A 13,408-nucleotide genomic window follows, 5' to 3' on the forward strand; every position below is an offset into this window, starting at 1 on the left:
GAACGATGCAGCCATCGAGAGGCCCCCTTACGTATCTCCTTAGCTTTATTTCAATCTTATTTTCGATCATGTTTTTTTCTGATAACACAAGTTGCTATCGCTATCGGGCTAATGCTATGTGTAATGTGAAATTACCCCAATTCCCGTAGGGGCCATCATTTTTCGCCATTCTCATGTCTGCACTGAATTACTGCAGTGCGGAAGCTATATGAGTTTTTTTTTGCATTAGGAAATTTGTGGCTGTTTTCGGAAAGCTTTTGTTGTTCTTTTAGTAAATGAAACGAAATTCATTATTTTGAAATGCCCTTTAAGCTCTCGTCGTCAAGTCTCGTGCTTAAACATTAAAGCAAAATAATAATAAAAAAAAAACAGTACAACCAGTTCGCTTTGTTTCTGTTTTCTCAAGCAAACTTGAAAGATAAACCAGTATCCAAAAAAGGATAAAAATTGTGCGGATAACAAATTGAAAGGGAATTCCACAAAACTTGTGTTACAAATATCACGAAAAATTAGTCCCTTTCTCTTTTTTAGACTTGGTTGAAGAGAAGTAGAAGAATTCACATTTTTCTTCACTCTTTGTCATCATGTTTTTACAACTACTCGAATACCCGTTAAGCCTCGTTCAACAGCGCTAATACTTGTCCAGCTTAGCGAGCATAGCGTCGGAAGCTCGACCACAAGGCAGAAAGCTGGCAACCTGCCCAGTCTCTGGTGTTCTATTCGGGTTGCCTGTGGTGAGTATGAGTTGTGACCTCATAAGAACTCTTCCCAGATCCCAAGCTTTTTAACGGTTCATATAAGCAAAGGAAACCCGCTAGGAACGCCAGGGCTTAGGCTGACGGCGAATCACTTCGCAAACGACATTACTTTGTATGCAGCACGTTGGGCCAAGCTACGATTTAATGTGAGGCGCTTACATAGGGAGCGCGCGTACCCCCACCCCCCCCCCCCCTGGCGACCAAGAAGTGGGTAATGAAGTGGGTTATGAGGAATCTTCAAATACTATGCTTTTCTATATGATACCTATGACTGAGCAAGCCCCCCCCTCCCCCCTCGGCCAATCCTGGGAACGCGCCTAAAAGTGAGAGCATGCCCCTCAGTCTTCGTTTAGTCTAGTGCTTTTACAAATGTCGCTAATGCGAACATGATCTTAAGTCTTCGTTTTATCTAGTGTGGTTTTACAATTGTCGCTAATGCGAACGTGCCTTTAAGTCTTCGTTTAGTCTAGTGCTTTTACAAATGTTGCTAATGCGAACATGAGTCTCTTGTAGCCTCCTGCTTTCCCTTCTACTCAATTTCAATTTTCCTACCAGTAATTCACGTTCTAAAAAATAAAATCCCAATTCTTGTCCTGCCGCTATTTCGGTACCGCGTCTTCGGGTACCTGCCGTCGTTTCTGAGACCGCCTTCTCCGCTCTCCCCTATTAGTCGTCGCTGTTTTTGATGGGTTGACCTCGATTTCGACTGCACTCCTATAGGTGTGGTTACGCTGTGGTTTTATCGCTCTAACGCTGTAGCAGCCATTCGGCGCAGCGTCGTTTCCATTTCGTTGCGGTTCTTGCTGTTGCTGTTTCTCCTCCTCAATCAGGGACATCTTGCACACGCCTTGAGCCAGTAGCTCCTCGTACGTGTGCTGAAGACCTGGGTCCTGTTTGGGGTCGTACGAGTCCTTCCGTGTGAGACGGACCTGATTTGCAGGCGGTCTGAACGTCATTCTGAAAAAGGAAATAAATGAGGGTCGTCTTTATTTAGATTTACAGATTTACAGCTGAATTACTTTAAATTTAGAAGGGACTGCTATTGGTCATTCTTGTGTTGCGCGGGGGATTGGGTCGAGATGATAAAGCGAACAGCATGCTGGGACAATGCCCCAATCCCTGTTCTAGCACGCGGTTTACATGAATCAGAGAAGTGTTATGCTAATTCCCCTGTTGTCATGGAGTCAAATATATTGACAGACAGGCCTCCACATTCTGTGGCTCTTTGAAGAATATCAATCAACCCCTACTTTGTTATTGTTTATCAACTGTCATGTATAATATATATATATATATATAAGTATAACCAAGGTGTCTTTTACACCTTTTTCACCCTTACTTACCTTTTACGAGCTATCAGACCCAGCACCACCCCCCTGAGCTTTCTTCGTGCGTTGAAAGCGGTGAGTCGGACTAAGGTACTTTGGCGATTTAATCGCAGACCCGGAATGTCGTCAGAACCCGATACCCACTCGTGCTTGAGGGCCTCGACAGCTGTAATCCGATCCCGCGGGTCTACAACTAACTGACAAACAAATAGCCAATCAGATAACAGTTCCATGCGTCAGACAGTAGATCCCGCGGGTCTACAACAAACTGACAAACCAACAGCCAATCAGATAACAGTTCCGTGCGTCAGCCAGTAGATACCGCGGGTCCTTCAATAACAGGTAGGTTAACAACCAATTAGGTAATGGATCCCGCCGGTCTACAGCTTAAAAGAATCAATCAAAAATTCTATCGCGCGGGGTCTACCCATGCCTACAGATAAAGAATATCGTCGTCTAGGCAGGGAGAGGTTCCCCAGTGGTCCAAGTACAAATACCTTGGTAGGCCTGGCACCTGGATACACCCGTATAGAGCCTGACTAACGGTGCTTGCTTGGGCCCCAGTAGCAGCCCCTGGATGCACCCTGATACAGATGAATTTTTACTGTTCAACTTAACGCGAACAATTTCTTTGAAGATGGCACACGGTTTTCATTAAAGCCCAAGTACCTACCACTTGATACGTCCCGTATAGCCTGTTTTACCATCTCAAGTTTAAATATCACTGGCTTGCTGCTTACGGTGCTTTCAAAGGTCCCAGTACCTATCTTGGGTACACCCCGTATAACCTGACTTACCATCTTTCGTATTAGGTCCTTTGCAGGCTCACTAACAGTGTCCCAGTATGGAGACGGAAACGTGTAATTACTTTGTAAAATACTGAGAAGGAGAAACTCTGTCTGTTCGTTCCAGAACGGTGGATAACCAACCTGTACAATATCAGAAGATATGTGGAGGTTAGAAAGGTTGTACTGAACAAGCAACCGACTTTTTATAATTATTTTTCCCTTCGAAAATAAGCCCTTAGAATCCAGGTGCGTCTAGCCTGGAAAATAAAAAGGTTCTTATTTTTTTAAAATTAACATATTATAGTGATGCAGCCTATGCAAGAATCCTATTTGTTGAAGTAGGGATTTGTCATTTAAATAAGAACCTAATTAGAGTAACTCCAAATTATGAAGTTTCTTACTCTCCGCGGGTCTTTGCTATTAAAAATAAAACCAAACACCAGTGTCGCGTGCTTACACCCTGAAGTGATGATATATCGGTCTTTATGAGCATACTTGAGTGGGCTTCTTATAGGGAGGGGAATGGTAAGAGGGGAAGGCGTCATATAGAGAGGGGAATGGTAAGAGGGGAAGGCGTCATATAGGGAGTGGAATGGTAAGAGGGGAAGGGGAAAGCGTCATATAGGGAGGGGAATGGTAAGAGGGGAAGGGGAAAGCGTCATATAGGGAGGGGAATGGTAAGAGGGGAAGGGGAAGGCGTCATATAGGGAGGGGAATGGTAAGAGGGGAAGGGGAAGGCGTCATACAGGGAGGGGAATGGTAAGAGGGGAAGGGGAAGGCGTCATATAGGGAGGGGAATGGTAAGAGGGGAAGGCATCAAATAGGGAGGGGAATGGTAAGAGGGGAAGGGGAAGGCGTCATATAGGGAGGGGAATGGTAAGAGGGGAAGGGGAAGGCGTCATATAGGGAGGGGAATGGTAAGAGGGGAAGGGGAAAGCGTCATATAGGGAGGGGAATGGTAAGAGGGGAAGGGGAAGGCGTCATATAGGGAGGGGAATGGTAAGAGGGGAAGGGGAAGGCGTCATACAGGGAGGGGAATGGTAAGAGGGGAAGGGGAAGGCGTCATATAGGGAGGGGAATGGTAAGAGGGGAAGGCATCAAATAGGGAGGGGAATGGTAAGAGGGGAAGGGGAAGGCGTCATATAGGGAGGGGAATGGTAAGAGGGGAAGGGGAAGGCGTCAAATAGGGAGGGGAATGGTAAGAGGGGAAGGGGAAGGCGTTATATAGGGAGGGGAATGGTAAGAGGGGAAAGGGAAGGCGTCATATAGGGAGGGGAATGGTAAGAGGGGAAGGGGAAGGCGTCATATAGGGAGGGGAATGGTAAGAGGGGAAGGGGAAGGCGTCATATAGGGAGGGGAATGGTAAGAGGGGAAGGCGTCATATAGGGAGGGGAATGGTAAGAGGGGAAGGGGAAGGCGTCATATAGGGAGGGGAATGGTAAGAGGGGAAGGCGTCATATAGGGAGGGGAATGGTAAGAGGGGAAGGCGTCATATAGGGAGGGGAATGGTAAGAGGGGAAGGGGAAGGCGTCATATAGGGAGGGGAATAGTAAGAGGGGAAGGGGAAGGCGTCATATAGGGAGGGGAATGGTAAGAGGGGAAGGGGAAGGCGTCATATAGGAAGGGGAATAGTAAGAGGGGAAGGGGAAGGCGTCATATAGGGAGGGGAATGGTAAGAGGGGAAGGGGAAGGCGTCATATAGGAAGGGGAATAGTAAGAGGGGAAGGGGAAGGCGTCATATAGGGAGGGGAATGGTACAAGGGGAAGGGGAACCAATCTTACCAACAATAAATATAGAATGACCCCACAGGCCCATATATCCACCGCATAGGTGAGCCCCTCTTCTAGGATGGTCTCTGGAGCGAGGTAAAGAGGCGAGCCACTCCCGTTACATCGCACCGTTTTCTCGCCATCTAAAAATATGGAATCCAGTAAAACAGAAGCCTTATTTCAGTATCCTGTTAGCAGATTTTTGCGGATACAAACAAACGAGAACGCGAAAACAGAGACGCGAAACGTATAAGTAAACTGATAGAAGCAAACAGGAAAAAAGCTCTGCTAGCAAGGGTTTATTTCAGTCTTTTTTTACACTGGTTGCCCTATCTGTCCCACACTGGTTGCCCCATCTGTCCCACACTGGTTGCCCCATCTGTCCCACACTGGTTGCCCCACCTGTCCCACACTGGTTGCCCCATCTGTCCCACACTGGTTGCCCCATCTGTCCCACACTGGTTGCCCCATCTGTCCCACACTGGTTGCCCCATCTGTTTCACACTGGTTGCCCCATCTGTTTCACACTGGTTGCCCCACCTGTCCCACACTGGTTGCCCAATCTGTTTCACACTGGTTGCCCCATCTGTCCCACACTGGTTGCCCCATCTGTCCCACACTGGTTGCCCCATCTGTTTCACACTGGTTGCCCCATCTGTCCCACACTGGTTGCCCCATCTGTTTCACACTGGTTGCCCCATCTGTCCCACACTGGTTGCCCCATCTGTTTCACACTGGTTGCCCAATCTGTCCCACACTGGTTGCCCCATCTGTTTCACACTGGTTGCCCCATCTGTCCCACACTGGTTGCCCCATCTGTCCCACACTGGTTGCCCCATCTGTCCCACACTGGTTGCCCCATCTGTCCCACACTGGTTGCCCCATCTGTCCCACACTGGTTGCCCCATCTGTCCCACACTGGTTGCCCCATCTGTCCCACACTGGTTGCCCCATCCGTTTCACACTGGTTGCCCCATCCGTTTCACACTGGTTGCCCCACCTGTCCCACACTGGTTGCCCCATCCGTTTCACACTGGTTGCCCCATCCGTTTCACACTGGTTGCCCCATCTGTCCCACACTGGTTGCCCCATCTGTCCCACACTGGTTGCCCCACCTGTCCCACACTGGTTGCCCCATCTGTTTCACACTGGTTGCCCCATCCGTTTCACACTGGTTGCCCCATCCGTTTCACACTGGTTGCCCCATCCGTTTCACACTGGTTGCCCCATCCATTTCACACTGGTTGCCCCATCTGTCCCACACTGGTTGCCCAATCTGTCCCACACTGGTTGCCCCATCTGTCCCACACTGGTTGCCCCATCTGTTTCACACTGGTTGCCCCACCTGTCCCACACTGGTTGCCCCATCTGTCCCACACTGGTTGCCCCATCTGTCCCACACTGGTTGCCCCATCTGTCCCACACTGGTTGCACCATCTGTCCCACACTGGTTGCCCCATCTGTCCCACACTGGTTGCCCCATCTGTTTCACACTGGTTGCCCCACCTGTCCCACACTGGTTGCCCCATCTGTCCCACACTGGTTGCCCCATCCGTTTCACACTGGTTGCCCCATCTGTTTCACACTGGTTGCCCCATCTGTTTCACACTGGTTGCCACATCTGTCCCACACTGGTTGCGAATGCGTTCGCTCGGTTTCCACTTATTGTGCATGTGTTCGCACTTGCTGCGCATGCGCTCGTTCAGTTCGCACTTTAACCTCGTCCCCAGGATCTTATCAGTAAAAAAATGGCGTTCAGTCTAAAAAATGGCGGCAGGTCGAAATAGGAAGAACTTCTAGAATAGAACACAGAGGACATAGGAACCTAAGCAACTGCTCGTGATAAGACTATTGTGAAAACTTTCAATCTAGAAATATCTTTGGGAATGTTTTTGGTTTTGAATCGGGAATCCTGTGGTACGCAGGGAAGAGGAGCCCTGGATCGATTCACACTCCACATTCCCAACTAACCTGGGACTCACGCGTTCGAAAACAACATTTTGCCTACTAACCCCCAAAAGGGTCAGCTAGTACGCTAGTTAGCGGGATGCCAAGGTATTTATAGGTCTGAGTTATCGAAATAAAACTGTATACTTGCCTTTAAGCTGCTTGGCAATACCAAAGTCAGTTAATTTGATAATGGGTGGTCGGTGGTCCGAGGGCCGCTCTGAAAGCAGCAGGTTTTCTGGTTTCAAGTCCTGCCATCAATATACACAAAGTATATATGAAAAAAAAAATCGAATTCATATTCTCCCGCGCTTGTATCTCACCTTATATCCCATACACCTCTCCCCTCCTATTGTAGAACCTATTCCATCAGATCATACATACCATCATACCATCGTGCTCTCCCCTACGTTATTGGATGCATTAACCACCCTCCCCTCCCCTACGTGATGCGCTACCCACCCTGTGTATTATTATCTTTCTGGTGAGGCACTAACCACCCTCCCCTCCCCTACGTGATGCGCTACCCACCCTGTGTATTATTATCTTTCTGGTGAGGCACTAACCACCCTCCCCTTCCCTACATGATGCGCTACCCACTCTGTGTATTATTATCTTTCTAGTGAGGCACTAACCACCCTCCCCTCCCTACATGATGCGCTACCCACTCTGTGTATTATTATCTTTCTGGTGAGACACTAACCACCCTCCCCTCCCCTACATGATGCACTACCAACTCTGTGTATTATTCCCTTTCTAGTGAGGCACTAACCACCCCCCCCCCCCCTACATGATGCGCTACCCACCCTGTGTATTATTATCTTTCTGGTGAGACACTAACCACCCTCCCCCCTACGTGATGCGCTACCCACCCTGTGTATTATTATCTTTCTGGTGAGGCACTAACCACCCTCCCCTCCCCTACGTGATGCGCTACCCACCCTGTGTATTATTATCTTTCTGGTGAGACACTAACCACCCTCCCCCCTACGTGATGCGCTACCCACCCTGTGTATTATTATCTTTCTGGTGAGGCACTAACCACCCTCCCCTCCCCTACGTGGTGCGCTACCCACCCTGTGTATTTTTATCTTTCTGGTGAGGCACTAACCACCCTCCCCTCCCCTACGTGATGCGCTACCCACTCTGTGTATTATTATCTTTCTGGTGAGACACTAACCACCCTCCCCTCCCCTACGTCATAAGCTACCCACCCTGTGTATTATTATCTTTCTGGTGAGGCACTAACCACCCTCCCCTCTCCTACGTGATGCGCTACCCACTCTGTGTATTATTATCTTTCTGGTGAGGCACTAACCACTCTCCCCTCCCCTACATGATGCGCTACCCACTCTGTGTATTATTCCTTTTCTGGTGAGACACTAACCACCCTCCCCTCCCCTACGTGATGCGTTACCCACCCCCAAGGTATTGTTATCTTTCTGGTGAGGCACTAACCACCCTCCCCTCCCCTACGTGACGCGCTACCCACCCTGTGTATTGTTATCTTTCTGGTGAGACACTAACCACCCTCCCCCCCCTACGTGATGCGCTACCCACTTTGTGTATTATTATCTTTCTGGTGAGGCACTAACCACCCTCCCCTCCCCTACGTGATGCGTTACCCACCCCCAAGGTATTGTTATCTTTCTGGTGAGGCACTAACCACCCTCCCCTCCCCTACGTGATGCGCTACCCACCCTGTGTATTGTTATCTTTCTGGTGAGACACTAACCACCCTCCCCCCCCTACGTGATGCGCTACCCACATTGTGTATTATTATCTTTCTGGTGAGACACTAACCACCCTCCCCTCCCTTACGTGATGCGCTACCCACCCTGTGTATTATTATCTTTCTGGTGAGACACTAACCACCCTCCCACCCTCCCCTCCCCTACATGATGCGCTACCCACCCTGTGTATTATTCCCTTTCTAGTGAGGCACTAACCACCCTCCCCTCCCCTACGTGATGCGCTACCCACCCTGTGTATTATTATCTTTCTGGTGAGGCACTAATCACCCTAAACTCCCCTACATGATGCGCTACCCACCCTGTGTATTATTATCTTTCTGGTGAGGCACTAACCACCCCCCCCCCCCCCCCTACGTGATGCGCTACCCACTCTGTGTATTATTATCTTTCTGGTGAGACACTAATCACCCTCCCCTCCCCTACGTGATGCGCTACCCACTCTGTGTATTATTATCTTTCTGGTGAGGCACTAACCACCCTCCCCCCCCCCCCCCCTACGTGATGCGCTACCCACCCTGTGTATTATTCCCTTTCTAGTGAGGCACTAACCACCCTCCCCTCCCCTACGTGATGCGCTACCCACTCTGTGTATTATTCCCTTTCTGGTGACGCACTAAACACCCTCCCCTCCCCTACGTGATGTGCTACCCACTCTGTGTATTATTCCCTTTCTGGTGAGGTAACGCAGCGCCTTGAGTACTTGGCGCACGCATGCGCAGGCGTCCTTCTCGCTGAACTGCGTCCGGGTGACAACCCCGTCGAACAGGTCCCCCCCTGGGAGGTACTCCAGAACAAGGAGCATGCGCCTTCGGGTGGAGAACACGTCCTCGAGGTGCACAATGCTAGGGTGATCCAAGAGCCCACAGATCTGATATGACAAATACATCGGAAATACGCTTTTCGCTTCATTGAGGACAGCATCATGGTCTTATAATCAGAATTAAAGTGTTTTTGTCATTTTTCTCTATTTCTCACACCGTCATTTTTATGCCCTTCGGGTCTAAAAAAATCCTGCATCGTTTCGTCCGAAGAGAGAGATTTCGAGACTTCAAATTTAGATTAAATAATAAGGGAAGTGTGGCTGTCTAGGGACTCTCTAAAACTCTGCAAGGATGGCATAATACGACAAATAAGATGGCAAAAACTGAAATCAATAGATACTTCAAAAAAAGCATTCTAACATAAATAAAAACTCAGTCAGAGCTTGTATGGATTTTAGCATTCTGTACCACGTCGGAATGAATTGTAAAAACACACCTATTAAGATCTAAGTGATATAATAATCACCAAGAATTTTGTAGACATAAAATGAAATCATATTTAAAAAAAAAAAGAGATAAAGTCAACATGCAGTCATATGAAGTCATGAGGGAATCTCAGCAATCAGTGTTATTTCTAATTGAATGAGACTCCTAATTACTAAACACAACTATACAACATTCCGGTAAGTCTTAGCATTCTGTGTCCGGCGTTTTTTATGAATGATAATAACAAATTGTTTAGTGTTACTACATCTAAGTAAACGAAAACTCATAATCCTGACATTTTTGTCACGCCATAGAACATAAGCTGGGCTCAAACAGCGAAACGATAGCAACAATAGAAATGAGTTGAATAACGACGCACGAATTATCAAGAAACAATAAGTGAAAAACACGATGTGTGGGCTGAGTCTAAGATATGATGGTATTTATGCTGTGATTATGCGATTGGCAAAAACTTGTTAAGGTGTCACTTTTATTTGTGTGATTGAACACACGCTAAGTACTAATAAATGAATAAAGTTGATGGAATTTTTGTTGAAAAATGGAAAATTAAGTTTGTTTTGAATAAGAGCCTTGTGCGTAAGCGTTGCTGCATATTCTGCCCTTCCTTTTAGTCAAACTCAGACCGAGGACGATCAAAGTTAAGTAGTTCTACATTGTACATAGAGATTTAAGTGATGTTCACTTATTGGTTTACCTTGGCTTCATTTTGAGCTTTCTTTTTGTCTTCTTCGCTTCCAGAAAAATCGATTTCTTTCACTGCAAATACTTCGCGTGTTTGTAGATTCACACATTTACTGACTTGACCGAATGCGCCTTTGCCAATAAAGTCAGTGATTTCATAAACATCTTCGAATTTCATGCTTACAAATCCAATCTTCCGGAGATGACGGCCAATCCGACCAAATGATAATATCAATTAAATTTATCTCTGCACTACTAAGCATGACATAGCGGCTGCTTGTAAAATGTCTTTGATCTATTCGTATTCTGATCGTCAAATTGCCTTTCAGTTGGCAGTGTACACAAGTTCTCTAAACTTTTTGGAAATTCTATGCAAGGAGAATTAATTATCGCCGGCTCTTTTGTTCCGCAATCCATCAACGTTAATTGAATGACAATGTCTCATCAAACACATTCCTGCATCATTACACACATTCATATAAAGCGAAATCCATGTATCACATCTCAATAATTTATTGATCCGTTATGTTTTACTATTCAAGAGAAAGAAAAATTTATAAACGTTTTCTTAAAATTGTTTACCTTCGTTATCTAATATGTGTGAAATATATTTTCACTCCCCGTCGACCTTAGATTCAACTTAACTTGATTACGAGGGTAACTAATGCGTCATTTAATACAAAACTTAATAGTCAATTTAGCGTCATTATGTACTTGAGATTTAATACTGCACGAGTTGAAAGCTTTACCATGCCAAATTGCTTGGAAACATCAGATGCCGACGACAAGGATGGATCCAGGGTACGTGTGTTCCGGAACACACTCAAAATTTTCAGACCAAGGTTTTTTTTTTATTAAAGAGCTTTTTGGAAATACTTTGATTATAAAATGTTGTAACTTTATTCCATAATAATAACACTCTAATAATACCTATTTACAAATCTAAACTAAATTTATATGTTGAATTTGATGCAGGTAAGATATGTACATGAACATTACAATTATTATTACAAGTAAAACAAATGTCTTTATTTGTACTATCCAGGGTAAGTAATAAAAAAGAAGAAAAAACGAGAAAGCTAAAAAACTGACCAGCTGACGTATGGCTGCTACACTAACACTGATTCGACATTTATCGATTCTGTTTAGATCAATCTTGTGGAAAAGTGCTCTACATCCCCTGACGCTTGTGTGAACTGCTCGTACAATTTCGAAAGATAGAACTGTTCTAAGCCATGTGATGACATAGTGGTAGGGTTCGCTGTTCTCTTGAGATTCGTTTGAGTTTCTCTGCCAAGTGTTTAAGAAACCTTTGGCACTCCGTACCCATTCCCCCATTTGTCCCGAATACCAGAGGTGTGAATGATCCCATCTCTACATCCAATACTCTCTGCTGATATTTTCGCTTCTTCTCATTTTCCTGTTTCTTGAAAATTGTTGATGTCGCTTTGTTCTGGTGACACTTGGAGTTCACGTGCGTGACTCTTACATCGGAAAATGCCGTAGCTCCTCGTGACCAGAAACCCCTGCCTTTATGGCCAACCTCGCCTCTCGGCCCGTGACTGCGCTAGAAAGAAACTACTCTCTGCGGATTTTTTTTTTTCGAGATATAATCCAATTTCCTATAACCCCGTATTGCTTCATGGGTATCAAATAAACATGGATAAGCAAATGATCATATAAATGAAAACAGATCTAAGGTCTAAGGTCTTGTATTGTGTGCCTATACGTTTTCATATCCCATATGGCTATCAGAAACCAGCCATTTATACGTAACCAATAAAATAATGCAGTGCATGGGTTTTCAAGTGCATAGAATTTGTTATATGTACTCACATCAAATTTGCTTCTATGCAAAGAAATAATGAGATGTTACTACAATCCATGCACAATATAAGATTAGAAACTCCCTCCCTGCTTTTACTTGGGTGATTTAGATACTATTGTTATTTTGAAAATATAAGCAACTTAGATGGAACATTATTTTAGTCGTTCAGATTGTGGTACCACAATCTTATTAATACAACCCTACAATGATAAGGGCATTTGATCATATAGCATTTGCTACAAGTTAAGTTACTTATTACCAGTTCAGCAGGTGCCGCAACACGCGCTAACGAAGCTCAAAACACCAAGCGCTCCTACCAGGGGAAAAACTCAAAAGGAATATAAAATTCTGGGGTGAGGTGACAGTTTTGAGTGAGCTTATGCAAGAAAAAAAAATGCATAATGAATTATTCACTGAGCGCATTGTCGAAGTTTTGTAGACAAAATTCAATTCCCCTGCGTTTCTCTACGGTACGTATTTTTACAGCATATTTAGAGGCATTTGTGTTACTAATGTTATATTTATTGCTTACAGGTACATGCGTCAAAGGTCGGGTGGTAAAATTGTCTTCTAAGCTTATGATAAAACAACTAAATTCGAATATTTTGTAGTATATTTTTTAGTATTGTGAAAAGGCTTCACGTTCGCATAAGATACAGAGAGAGCTAGAAGCTAAATGTGCCCCAACCGTGGAAAAAAGGGAAGGGTGCGGTGATATAAGATAAAATATTTTCCCTCCACTGTTTCGTGCATTCTTCGAGCTAGAAAGTGATGCAATGAGTGCTACAATTCAATATTGTTCTAAGATTAAATTTTTGAATAAAAAAGATTGTTTAAATGGCTTCACAAGGCGTTGTCCTATTACTTTTTAATTTTCGACATTGTGTCACCACGAAAAATACCTGAAATACAGAGTTTTTTGTGACTTTTGTGGAATAAGAAAAGTAAATATCATTATAGGCAATGAAATAAAACTTTACTCTCATCCATAGGAAATAAATTAGAAGAAAGTAATTTTTATAGAAGAAGCCTTTTTTGACTTAAGCTGAGCCCACTCTCCTTCTGGTCAGCTGCCGAATTCCGTTATAGAATTCTCTCCGGGTAGGGGTAAAAACGAATTAAATTTAAAGCAAAAAATGCAAAGAAAAAATATAGGATGATAAGTTGAGTTTGTCATAACTATTACTATTATATCAAAAAAAAGTTAATTTACATTTGTTTTATATTTTTTTTTCTCTTCATTGGATTCGATTGTTGTTGCGCAAAACACTACTGTTCCCCTCCCC

The 13,408-nt window shown here is 45.0% G+C and overlaps 1 protein-coding gene across 1 annotated transcript; it reads right to left on the minus strand.

Moving 5' to 3' along the window:
• Window positions 1–1,145: 1,145 nt before the first annotated feature.
• Window positions 1,146–10,668, minus strand: LOC5504197 (calcium/calmodulin-dependent protein kinase type 1). Its single transcript, XM_032372471.2, has 7 exons — window positions 10,308–10,668; window positions 8,998–9,213; window positions 6,743–6,842; window positions 4,657–4,787; window positions 2,884–3,015; window positions 2,102–2,283; window positions 1,146–1,715 (listed from the first exon to the last, which is right to left on the minus strand). Exons 1-7 carry the CDS (start codon window positions 10,470–10,472, stop codon window positions 1,358–1,360), a joined length of 1,284 nt encoding a protein of 427 aa, XP_032228362.2. The 5' UTR covers window positions 10,473–10,668; the 3' UTR covers window positions 1,146–1,357.
• Window positions 10,669–13,408: the final 2,740 nt, after the last annotated feature.

This window comes from Nematostella vectensis, chromosome 13, assembly GCF_932526225.1.
Source record: "Nematostella vectensis chromosome 13, jaNemVect1.1, whole genome shotgun sequence".
NCBI classification, from domain to species: Eukaryota; Metazoa; Cnidaria; class Anthozoa; order Actiniaria; family Edwardsiidae; genus Nematostella; species Nematostella vectensis.